We start from the raw sequence: 12,732 nt of genomic DNA on the forward strand, positions 1-12,732 counted from the left end.
CAGAAATATAAAGTAAATATTGCACAGTATGAAATGTAAATATTGCAGAAATATAAATAAATATTGCACAGTATGAAATGTAAAATATTGCAGAAATATAAAGTAAATATTGCACAGTATGAAATGTAAAATATTGCAGAAATATAAAATAAATATTGCACAGTATGTGTGGTGATGGTGGGACGGCTATGTAATCGTTTTGTTTTCTGAAATTGCAGTTTTAAATGAAGGAGCAGCCTACATTGTAGAGTCTTGAAAGTCCCTCTGTTAAACTTGACGTCATCATTTGTAGCTTTGGGTTAGTAGAAACACTGAACAAGTCTTGTCTCACCTGGTCACCACCAACGTGACGTCGCTCCGTTTGACCAGCCAATAACGTGAAGGCAAACAATGACCCCCCCGCTGCCCTCACTCTTGTCAACTATAGATTCATTTTGAAACCATTAACAGGACGCTCCTCCTTACGTCGTCGGTCACGTGATGGTCCATCTATGTGGTGACAGAGTCCAAAACAGTCCACTGAAGACAAACACACTCTTCTTCTACGATGACAGGCAAGTCCTCCACTTTCAAACGTGTCCATTAGCCTGTAGGTATAAAACACAGGCCTAAATCATGAATGATAGCTGACGTTGTTTTGTCAAATGTGTTCTGAAGATAAAGTTAAAGAGCTCGTGTCAAAGTGCCTGCAGGCCCGGGACATGGCATACTGTCCATACAGCAGCTTCCCAGTTGGTGCCGCCATATTGTCAGCAGATGGCGCTATAATCACAGGTAATCTTTTTTTAAATTAATTTTCAGCTAAAGTTACGGTATAGGATGAAAATGTTTGCTCATATATTTTTAGTCATTACATTAAATGATCAGCATTAGGCCTACTGAAAAAGAGCTCCATTTGAAACAGCTAGCCTGCTTCATAAACACAGTACATCAAGCATCAGTATATGACTCAGGCCTCATACTGATAGACAAATCAGAGCTGCTGCTAAATGACTGCATACAAAAGGATATTTTGCATAGGCCATAACGTGACATTCTTAATGCAATTCCTGTAGCAAAGTATTTTTAGATTGCACCGGTGTAAAATAACTACATTAGATAATTTAAAGTTAATAACAATACATCTTACTTTGCAATCTGGAGACGCAAGATATGAGAGTTTTAAAATTGTTACTTCCTCCTGACCGTTGTCTCAGTTCACTTTATTGTTACAACCTTTTAAATGTTGGTGTAGATATGTGTAAGTAAGGAAGTTGCGTTAGAAAAAAACAAGCTGTAAAGTGTTTCAGACGTAATAGGGTGAGGATGAGAAATCAGTGTAAAGTTTATTTGGATGAAATTAAGACTTCTACAAGGCTTTAAAAGAATATCTAAATCCCATTTTCACCACCAAGAAGTAGTCCGTGATCTATGTATTTGCGTGTTTTCAGGCTGTAATGTGGAGAACGCCTCCTATGGTCTGACTGTGTGTGCTGAGCGGACTGCCATCCAGAGGGCCGTGGTGGAGGGACACAGACAGTTCACTGCTATTGCTGTTACATGGTGAGACCAGAGACTGAGACCCTGAGCGTGGCATCATTCAAAGAGTAATGTCGCACATGTTCTCAAGTGTTTCTCCTGTCACCCTGTCTTTTATGCGCATAGTGATATCAAAGACCGTTTTGTTGGGCCGTGTGGAGCATGTCGTCAGGTTCTGATGGAGGTAAGAGACCAAGTACACACAGTCATCGTGATCCTCTGCAAAAATGTTTTTGCATCTCAAGTATTTTCTGTCTTTAACTTTAAAATAAAGCATAACCCTTAAATGGGCAGACATGAATAAATATTTTGGAAAATTTATTAATTGCTGTTTTCTATTGTATCTGGGCTAAAATAACACAGTTTCAGGATTCTTTTCAAAATATGACCTTTTTTCTCCAAGTTAGAGTCTGTATCTCCCAGGATACATCGACCAGTTAGGGTATAAATTCAACATTTCTCTCCTTTAAAAATGTCTTGTGCCAACTTTCAAACACTAAGAAACATGAAAAAATGACAAAGCTTACTTCATGGTTGGTGTATTTGTCACCGAACACGGCCATTTAGAATTTGAATACAAATTGTTTGTATCTATTTGAATGATGGCATGATGACCTGAGTACTTGACCCACAGCTCTCGTCAGTGTTTCTCATGAAAGTTTGTGCACACACTTAATGCTCCTCCATACCACAGCCTGTCTAATGTCTGTATCCCCCAGGATACAAAAACCATTAAAGGGTTGGGGCCACACATGCAACTGGCTTTTTTTACTTTTATAAAGAAAGATACCCCTAAAGACATAAATAACACCCAAATATTACTAATTAATTTATGCATATTTTATAAACTTGGAAGTAATTAGACTCATTGCCTTATTCCAAATTAACAACAAGAGGTAAAGGCTTTATTCTTCTTTCTGTCAAACTGTTTTTCTTAAGAATGTCATGTGGTTTCTGATCTCCCAAAAAGACCTCATTTCAGGAAAATGTAAATACATCATCTGTTTTGGTATATGGGCGTCTGAATGGGCCGTGGTCTCAGTGTTAATATCACTTCTATTTATGAAGCTTCCTATCCATTGCATGATGCAGCTTGTTTCTCTGTCTCCACAGTTTGGGTCAGATTGGGTAGTGTACTTGACAAAGCCAGATGGGTCTTACAAAGAAACCAGCCTCAGTGAACTGTTGCCTCTGGCCTTTTCCCCAGAACACCTTGGAAAGAACTGAAAAAGCCTCAGCAGCATCTCAACACATCACCTTTTGTTACTTTTGTAGTTTTAGTTTCAAAATCTGCAGAATTATGTTACAAAAACTGAGAATGTGGTCACAATAAAAAAATCCCCTCAAATATGTGTATTATTGTTGTTATTATTATTATTAAAGGGTAACTAAACCCTAAGACCACCTTTTTCAACTATGAACCTCTGTATTTGAGTATTAAGAAGTGTTGTGGATCAATCCAGGTCCGTATCTCGACATTTAATAATATAATAATAGCCTAATATTATGCATCAGAGCTTGCCCGAACCCACTTGGTGCCCTAGTCAAGATTTTAGCTGGTGGCCCTTGTATTGCAACCAACTCCAACATTCATACACTTAAGGAAAACTGACATACCACTTTATGTTTTACAGACTTTCTGTATTTAAACCTGATATATAGACGTACTGTCAGTGTAACTCACTTCTGATAACTCGTCTGCCCTCCTCCCCCACAAAGAGCAGGTAGTGAGGGAATTTTATCAGATATATGGCCAATCTGGGAATAAATTCCCTACCAACTCATTTCTACACCAATGTGTTTCTAAAGGTGTCTAGTTACACATATAAAAAGATTTAAATTCAACTCTCTCAACTCTAAAAATCCGTGAGAGCTGCTGAAACTTCGGGTACCTGGAACCTTATTGGTTGAAAATTAGAATTGTGCCTTAAATAGCACATGAGGGGTCAAATTATAGGTTATTTGGGATGCTGAATCCATTGCAAGCATTTATTTTGCACCAAAACCACTCCTTGGTAGAGAAACGGCCACGCCCACCATTCCCGCTCTTTTGAAAACCCTTTGTTTAGGTGAAAATCAATGTTGCTTGTTGCATGTGAATTATAAAGTATCTTCATAGGTCTATTTATAAATGTATTAGTGATGGTAACTACCTTTTATTAAATTTTAAATGTTGCAGTTGTGAGTGAGTTTTGAGTGGCAGGTGCCAGATGTGCTCAAGCCATTCTGTGGATCATGGACAGTGTTGTGGATTTTTCTGTTGGTAATGAAAGCTCTCAAGTCAAAGTCTTTTGTCTTTGTGTATTTTATTGCATATAATAAAGAGTTCTTTTGCAAAAGGGGTAATCAGCTACAAAAGTAACATCAGTCACAAGTGCATCAAAGATTCCCGGGGCAGTCCAGGTTGCAGAGCATATTTATACTTTCACAGGGTGTAGGTATTTTGCATATACATGAGTGTGTAGGTATATTACATATACATGAGTGTGTAGGTATATTACATATACATGAGTGTGTAGGTATATTACATATACATGAGTAAAACATCATCATTGGTTTCAGCTTGCCCTATAGTGACTACGCCTTCTGCTAGTTTGCCTGATGATTTATCTATGCAAGCTTCTTTCTATAAGGCACCTGGTACGGAGGAACACCAACAGAAACTCCTTTGTCAGGAGGGCACTGATTTAGGGTCATGCTGTACTCAGATAATGAGGAGAGTTCCTGTTGGAGATACAGACCAAGGCCATACAGTGAAACAGTTTTTAATTGCTAAATGACGCACAAACATCTAAATCTTCTTTTGTAACATTACTAAATAATAGCATGAAAATTATATTAAATAAAATACAATTTAGTGGTAGTTAAGCACATATGAGGGACAAAAAATGACATAAAATAAATAAATGTTGGGAGAAATGCATACAATAAATATATAAATAAATACATATATATATATATATAAATAAATGCAACAATTCATATAAAAATGAATATATAAATAAATATATTCATATATTTATTTATATATTTCTGTGTCCATGTTGTACAAGGAAAATAAAATATCTATCTAAATTAAGTGGGCCGTCCTAACATTACTGAAGTAGGATTGGTAAATTTTGAAAAACAGACAGAAGCAAATTTACATATATACTTTTCCTCTTACGACCTGGACACAGAAATAAATAGATGTGTAAATGTAAAAATACAGAAATAAATTAATTAATGGAAATGTATGCATTGATACATATATAACTGTAGAAATACGCTAATAAATGAATAAATACATGTAAAAATATATAAATAGCCTTTTTCATTAACAAAGTGTATTTATTATTTATTCATTGATGTATTGTTTTCAGCATTTATATATTTATTTATACATTATTGCATGCATTTCTTCGAACATTTATTTATTTATTTATACTTTTGTCATTTTTTGTCCCCCATAAGCACATGTTTTCTTCTCTTTCTTCTTATTATCTTATTATCTTCTTATTATCTTCCTCATTTATTTCGGGCCCTACGCAGAGAATTTACCAGAAAAACAAATGTGACGTCAGTGAGTGGGCGGGTCAGGAATCTGTTTCCGGAAACATGGAGGCTGTGGTGAGCGATGTGGTAGCTCCTGAAGACCTTTTAGTAAGTTTTATAATCATGTTACCTTTATCAATTGTAAAACACGAGTTGTAACTCATTACAGGGACTGTTACAAGATGTTTAAACTCGGAAAATGCGGAAATTACGGAGAAGTGTAAGCTGTGGGAGGATACTTGGTTGCGTGACACAGCGAGCTGAAGCTAATGTTGTTTAATGTTTATGATCAAAAACAGGTTCGCTGTCATAGTGACTTTATACCATAGATTTCTATAAATTACATTAAGTTACTAATTTGATAAAAACATGTTGTGTCTCCGTTACAGATGGAGATGAACTACTATTTGAGCTCTTGTTTACTCAGGAAACATTTCACTATTAGTTGCTACGCAGGCTCAAACAGAAGTAGGCCTATTAACGATAATGACATTTGTCTCAGTGCCAGTGGCTTTCTCCACGGATGATTAAATAAAGGCTGAGCCCAACACAACTTCACTTCTTTGTTGTTTTGACAGAAATTTGAGAAGAAATACAACAATGAGCTGGTGAAAGGAGCTGTCTCCAGAGACACCAAGTTTGAATATGCTTGGTGTCTGATCAGGAGTAAATACACTGATGATATCAAGAAGGGAATCGTGCTCATGGAAGGTGAGTTCATTTAGATTCACTTCATAATTGTCTGAGATAAATAGGAGAATGACTGTAGCCTATTAAGAGCTTAGTTTGGACTGATTTTTGTATTCATTTTTGATACAGTCGAACACCAAAGTTGTGATCTAGTTTCGTCATCATATTTGTAAATATAAGATGTGTGCTGCTGCCCTGTTGGCCAGGTCAACCTTGTGAAAGAGATCTTGATTAATTACCTGGTTAAATCAAAAAAAATAATTTTGGTTCTTTATTGTGTGTGAATATTTCAGACATCGGTTTTAATTTGTCAGCCTTATCAAAATGATGTTGCGATGTCATGTGTGAAAACGTTTCATCCAGACTTTTACTAAACACACGTGTGATAATGCAGAATGGGGTCACTGCAGCCTCAATGTTTGCATATTAAAGATTTCTGTGACATATAATCTTCTTTGTCTTCAGTACAATTTCATACATGTTGTTGTTGTTGTTGTTTGTTTTCTGTTAGAACTGGTTCAGAAAGCCTCAAAGGACGACTCTCGGGACTTCTTGTTCTACCTTGGTGTTGCGAACTACAGACTCAAAGTAAGTCTCTATCCCAAAGTCCAGGCGATATTATTTAACCGATAGCATTCGTTTACACTTGTAAATACAGCCTTCCCTATCAAAGCTAAAGCCTGGCTCACACTGCAGGGTAATCCGATTCTTCCTTCCCGACAATCGCAGGGAAGAAGTTCCAATCTTAACGCCCCCAATCTGCCCGGTGATCATCCGGGACGCCCCCGATTTCTTTCAAACATGTTTGATATTTAGAATTTAAAATCTTGATGATTACATCATGAAAGGGTGAGACGAGGGAGGACAGTAATAAGTTCCATTGTTATTGATCATTACATGAGGTCACTCGAGGTGATGCGTTCCTACATCGGGCACAATAATCTTAGATTTTCATATCTTGTAGCGTGAGTGTGTTTGAGATCATGGAGAAGAATATCTGTTAGGACTCTCCTAAAGTGTGTGTGATGCTGCCCGGATTCAAAATCGGGAAGGATTTTTTTTAAAAAAAACCCCGCAGTGTGAGCATAATGCTTCATTTAAAATGTGCAATTATCTGAGAGTGCTCTCCCCTGTTCTTCTTCCAGGAATATGAGAAAGCTCTTAAGTACATCCGGACTCTTCAAAGGAATGAGCCGGGGAACAAGCAGGCTCAGGATCTGGAGAAACTCATCGACAAGGCTTTGAAGAAAGGTAACAACAAATCTGTGCACAATGACTTGATTTGATGAGTTGTTTAAGGGATTTAAAACAAAATACTGACACCCACATGTTGTCTTCCAGATGGCCTGGTCGGCATAGCGATTGTCGGGGGGCTCAGCGTTGCCATTGCCGGTGTTGCGGGCCTCATTGGCCTGGCAGTGGCGAAGGGAGCTAAATCCTAACCCGGACACAGGACTACGTGTCTTGATTTTTGCTGGACTGACTCTCCCCTGCATACACATTAAAACTAAAATGTTGCAAATGCTTGAAGAGTTCTTGAAGGATATTGGTTTGAGGTTTAATGTAAAAAAAATCCATCTCAAAGAGTTTAAATAATGTCCTGTTTTCATACTTTAACAGTTTGGATTCATCATAGATACATGACTTAGTTGTCTATTCTTTATATTATTTGTGTAAATAAATTAGAATACTGAAGGTGCAGCTCAGCTTTATGTTATCACGTCGTTGGTATGCACCACAGCTTACACTTCTTACATTTTTTGTTTAAAAATATATCCATAAAAAGTGTAGTTGTGTCTTAAGCTGTCTCTTAAGTTGAATCACAGGGAAAGTGTTATGGGTGCAGGAGGAAGTGTCGCTCGTAATGCCAAAAGCAACAGTTTTGTTAGTTTCCTGATGAGGTAGGAGGGACTCTGCTGTGGAGGCTGTCGATGTTCAGTTGTATGTGCGACCTGAGGTTTCTATTCATTTCTTCTGAATACTCATTTTAATAAAGGGAGGCAATGCACGTTTTGGAAATATGTATCCTTTGTTCTGTATATTGCACCCTAACATTGACCTGTGTTGCATTTAATTGCTTGTGTTTTCCAGATTGTCAAATAAAATGATTTTGAACTAAAATTACGATTTCTGTTGCAAAGAAATAGTTGTCTTGCTATCCAATGAAAACCGTCTTCTTAACCATTCACACGGATCTGTGAACTATGCACACTGCACCTTTAGCCAAGTATAGCAGAGGAAATAAGTGAAGATAAAATAAAACACACCAACAAATGCTGCTTCACTATCAGCATAAGAAATATCTTTTAGCAGGCCTAAGTTACATTTAAAACAATGGCATTGTTTGTTTTGTCTAGCATGTGGCAGCACTTCAAGAGGATGAATTGAGGAAACATTTTATTTCAGTCAGGAATACTCGTCATAGATTTAACTATTTATTGCACTTATGGGTTGTACAGTTGTATTTGGCAGTATTGGTTCTGCTCTTAGCTCCCCGCAGTATCAGTGTAACATGCAGCAGATCTCGCTCAGAGCGCAAACCTTTAATTCTCCCCATGGGGACATGCAGAACAGAACCTGAATGTGCATGTAATGATACGGACATCTTGCACACATAACAAGCTACCAATTCATCCTAGAATATAAAATGTGACGACTGAAGCTGGTGGAGGTTGGGGTGGTGGAAGGAGAACTTCACAGCGGTTTCTAGCAGCAGAGTGGATGTGATGTGAAGAGGAGTGAGAGGCCTTGTTGTCAGAGTGTGATAATGATTGGATGGCATTGGGTACTACTGTATTCCGCCTGAACTAACGCAGGCTCCATGTTTATTTATTTTCAAGAAAAAAACTTTTTATATAAAACTTTTAAAAAAAAAACACATGCTCCTTAGGGTGGCCTGAAAATTTCCAACCAACATTTTTTCTATCTGTTGTTTTTAGCAGAAGTCAGATTGCAACACAAACTACCAGTTGCTTTATGCACTCTGCATTCCTATTTAGTGTAAATGCAAACAAAAAATAACATTTAAAGATATTTATTTGTACAGGTTTTTCCCAAATTTTAAAGGGGACATATGAAAAATCCACTTTCATAAAAACACTGACAGTGTTTTTGAACGTATATTTGGTTAACATGAGTGTCTATCAACATACAAAATGTGAAATAAATCCATCCGGTCCTTTGTTTGTGGTCTGCATAAGTCTTACAACACAGAGAAAAATGCTCTGTTTCAAATGTGCTCTCCTTGTGATGTCACAGTGGGATTCTGGTAAAAAAAAAATCCCCTTCCCTCCCCTGATATCTCCACCCATGAACTCTATCCCCAGCCTAGAGCAAAACTTTTGCACAGGTCCACCATTTTTATTCTCTCTACAGAGGAGTGATGTCTATCCAGAAAACTCGGGGGGCTCGTTACATTTAAAGAGACACACACACCAAAACGGAGCGTTCTGAGAGAGCTGGTTTATACAGGGTCACAAACCTCCTCTGCTGCTTGATTCATGTTATATTTTGACCAAAGCACAGGACAGATGTTTCATTTAGACCACAGGGGACTGTTTGAAAAGGTGGAGAAGGGGAATAATATGTTCTCTTTTAGTTAAACTTTGGGAGTCCCTAAAACTGCACTGTCTGAAAATATGCCAGAAATGATTTTCTTTCAGATGTTACATACAGTTTTTTGCATCATCAAAGCAGCATGTTGTCTAGATGCATTTCGGTCTTGTTTTTTTTAACTGTTATGAAACACAAGGAAACAGTGATTTTCAAACGATTAAACCTGCATCTTTTTTTATCAACCGTGTCTATTGTTGATGGAGCAAAGTCCAGTAATTAATTCCATTCTTATCACTGCCATGTATTGACATTATGACATTTACGATGAGGTGTTGTAGGACAGCACATTCTGATCTGTCTCAGTGAGTCTTAAGCACTAAGATAAGACTGTATGTGTCTCAACGAAAACGTGCCTGCCCTACTTTGCGTCGCAGTCGATCATCCTCACATCTCGACCGGCAGGGCGCTTCATGTTGCCATTTTACAACAGGAAGGCTAATAGAGGCTATCAGTTGTGTTTGGTGTTATCAGCCTCATGGAGGTGTTACTCATTAACCAACCTGACGGGACCGAAACTGCATAGGCACAGATCAGTGAGAACAATAATCCTCTCTGGTGTGAAAGTGATCGAGTGGATGAAGAAAAGAAAGAGGATAACGAGGAGGGTATAAGGCCCCACATTTTTTTTTTAAATCTGATATCCAAACAGAGGGCAGAAAACACACTTTATAACTAAGCAAACTTGTCTTTAGAATCAGCCTTTTTAAAGTTTCCCAAACGTATACATAAATGATTCCTCAAAGCCAGTGTAATTCAGATCCGCTTAAGGGATTTTCAGTTACAAGGGCCAATGTTCAATGAGTACCTGCAGACTTATACACAACTGAGAGCTATTAATGTGTAATCACCTGGTAGAAAGGGAATAGTGTAGCTTAGACGTGTATTGGCCACGTTACGCCCTGTTTTCGCATCATCACTGTAATTTGAAGTAGCTGTATAATCCAGAAGAACTGCCCTTTATTGACACTTCAGTGACAGAGGCTGTAAATTTTGATATTTGTCACAATGTAACGTGATGTTTGTGCGTCATCTCCTCCAAGATTTAATCATTCACCAGCATCTTTTATCGGCTGATTATGTGCTCAGGTGTTTTTTGCAGAGCATTGATCCCTCAAGAGATACATAGGAAAGATGCTTATCTTTATCGATAAGGATAACAAACCTTCTCTATAGATCTTATCTATGATACAGTCACGCTTATTTTGTGGTTTTCTGAATTCTGCTCTGGCTGTAGAAAAACAAGCTAGCTGGTTGAACTGCTTTGCAGCGTCGAAATTGTTTCCACACTCAACCCACTTCAGGTTGAAAACTACAGACTGGAATCACTTGTGCCCTTTTTTGTAAGAAACACATGAGCGCACAGAGCTCTGTGGCTCAGTTGGTACAGTCGGTTGTCTCTCAACTGGAAGGTTGGTGGTTCCATCCCTAGTTCATTCACATGTCCGATGTGTGCCTGGCACAGGGTGCTCCTGCTGCTTCGTCGGCGGCGTACAAATGTGTGAATGTGTAGATGTGGCATCCGGTGTACAATTGCAGTTTTATTGCTGCTGGACCAGTCAGCTGTCCTTGACACAGTTAACCATCAAATCCTCCTGGCATTGCTCTGTAAACTTGGCACCTCAGGATTGTAGTGATCTATTTTGGCAGTAACCCACGCCGTTTGTCTTTATGACTTCTCTTTTATGAGTTCCTCAAAGAAAGTGAACGAAAAAGTATTTCAACTCCTTAATCACATGACAGGTTGTTTTCACTGACAAGGCCTCTGAGATTTATTGTTTATTTATTCATGAAAACAAACTCATTAAATACCACCGCTTGGGCAAATGGAGTTGTAAAAATTTCGCAAACAGCCATAAAATTAGACATTTATGGGGGGCGGGATCCTGTTTTCCTAACAGCATGGGTGGACGTGAAGAAGACTGATAGGTTCAGGTTTAAACCTTTGTGGTGCCAATTTCAGTCTTTATTTAGGAAAAATTAGACAGTAGGGCAAAAAAATAGTACTGTATTTCTCTATTTATAAATATGACTTAAATACTTCTAATAATCTTATTTTAATCATGTCAACATAGCTGCAGCTTGACTCATCCTGCCTGGTTGACACTTGAGGCACTGAGTTAATATTCTGCTGAGACATATTTCAGCTCAAGGTTATTTGGTGATCTATAAACTTACCACAGCGCTTCTTAAGCTATTCTTGAAGTAGTGTAACATTTTAAGAACATGTGCTCAATTATCCTGGTTTTCGTAAGAAACCCAGCAGTAGTGTTCTTAAAGAGCAGAAGTTGTCTATATAACTTATATATATATATTTTTTTCAGAATCCAGCCAAGAATGGCATATTGTGATTGTGTCAAAAGAAAAAAAAAAAGCTTCTCGACTCCTGGACTTGCTTATTTACTTTTTATTTGAGATGATAACATGCAGTTTTTTAATTACATTTTTGAATTGGTGATGATCCTGAAGTTCAGATTTGAATCTACCAAAAACAAAATTTGAACCGATGCTTTTTCCAAACGAGCTGTACAAATAAACTCTTGAAGATTTCCAAAGAATTTCAGGAGGAATGTCCCTGAGAGCCTCCTGATTTCGCTATTCACACATGCACCTCACAGCAGGAGACTAAATCATTGTTGGACAAAAGAGAGAGAGGGGGGGGGGGGGTCCTCTTAGGCAATACATGACATAAAAAGAACGATGCGGAAGTGGCAGAAGTCCTGTTCGTGGAGCTCCAACTGTGCCATGCTTCCACAAGGCCGAATAGAATTTGAATTCACATACTGGGACACCAATGTTATTGTCTGATCTGGTTTCACAGCAGTTTAAAACAAAAGCCATCATTCATTATTTTCATGACAGTCAGCAGCAAAATCTCTGATCTACAGATTCTACAGAAAAGGAGGTCAGACCCCATTGAATGGGGAATGTTAAAAAATGATGTAGAATAAAGACAGATCTTTTTAAAGTTTTTCCCACATGAATTCACTTTAATTGTAGTTCCACGAAAACTCATCATCTGGGTGAACGAGAAAGAGCTTCTTTGGCAGCGATAGCCCTGAGGGATTAGCACCACAGAATTTGGCATTATGGGGTTGTGCTAACTTCCATGAAAACAGTTGGAAATCTTAAGGTTTCAATTTAAATTAATCTGTGAGATTTAAGAGCGACTGGGTTGTGTTAACATGTATGATGTGATCTAAAGGCGTACAGGTTGAATCATGGTGGCCCAAGAATTGAACCCTGGGGAACGCCAAATGTCTTGGTGACCCACTCCTATTTATGACATCCAGTGGCAACAACATAGTCCCTGCCTTTGAGATATGATCTGAGCCAGCTGAGGACTGTGTCAGATAATCCCATGTTCCAATTTGTCAG

The 12,732-nt window shown here is 38.0% G+C and overlaps 3 protein-coding genes across 3 annotated transcripts in view; 2 read left to right on the forward strand and 1 right to left on the reverse strand.

Moving 5' to 3' along the window:
* Positions 1-12,732, reverse strand: part of tm4sf5 (transmembrane 4 L six family member 5) — a 394,180-nt gene that overhangs the window by 11,871 nt on the left and 369,577 nt on the right. The gene's annotated exons all lie outside the window — the stretch shown is intronic.
* On the forward strand, positions 464-2,861 carry zgc:103586. Its single transcript, XM_061031793.1, has 5 exons — positions 464-554; positions 658-774; positions 1,431-1,542; positions 1,645-1,702; positions 2,632-2,861. The coding sequence occupies exons 1-5, from the start codon at positions 548-550 to the stop codon at positions 2,743-2,745; spliced, it is 408 nt and encodes a 135-aa protein (XP_060887776.1). The 5' UTR covers positions 464-547; the 3' UTR covers positions 2,746-2,861.
* fis1 (fission, mitochondrial 1) lies at positions 5,036-7,866 on the forward strand. Its single transcript, XM_061031280.1, has 5 exons — positions 5,036-5,160; positions 5,631-5,763; positions 6,254-6,330; positions 6,888-6,993; positions 7,084-7,866. The coding sequence occupies exons 1-5, from the start codon at positions 5,116-5,118 to the stop codon at positions 7,182-7,184; spliced, it is 462 nt and encodes a 153-aa protein (XP_060887263.1). The 5' UTR covers positions 5,036-5,115; the 3' UTR covers positions 7,185-7,866.

This window comes from Labrus mixtus, chromosome 23 (assembly GCF_963584025.1).
Source record: "Labrus mixtus chromosome 23, fLabMix1.1, whole genome shotgun sequence".
Taxonomy (NCBI): Eukaryota; Metazoa; Chordata; class Actinopteri; order Labriformes; family Labridae; genus Labrus; species Labrus mixtus.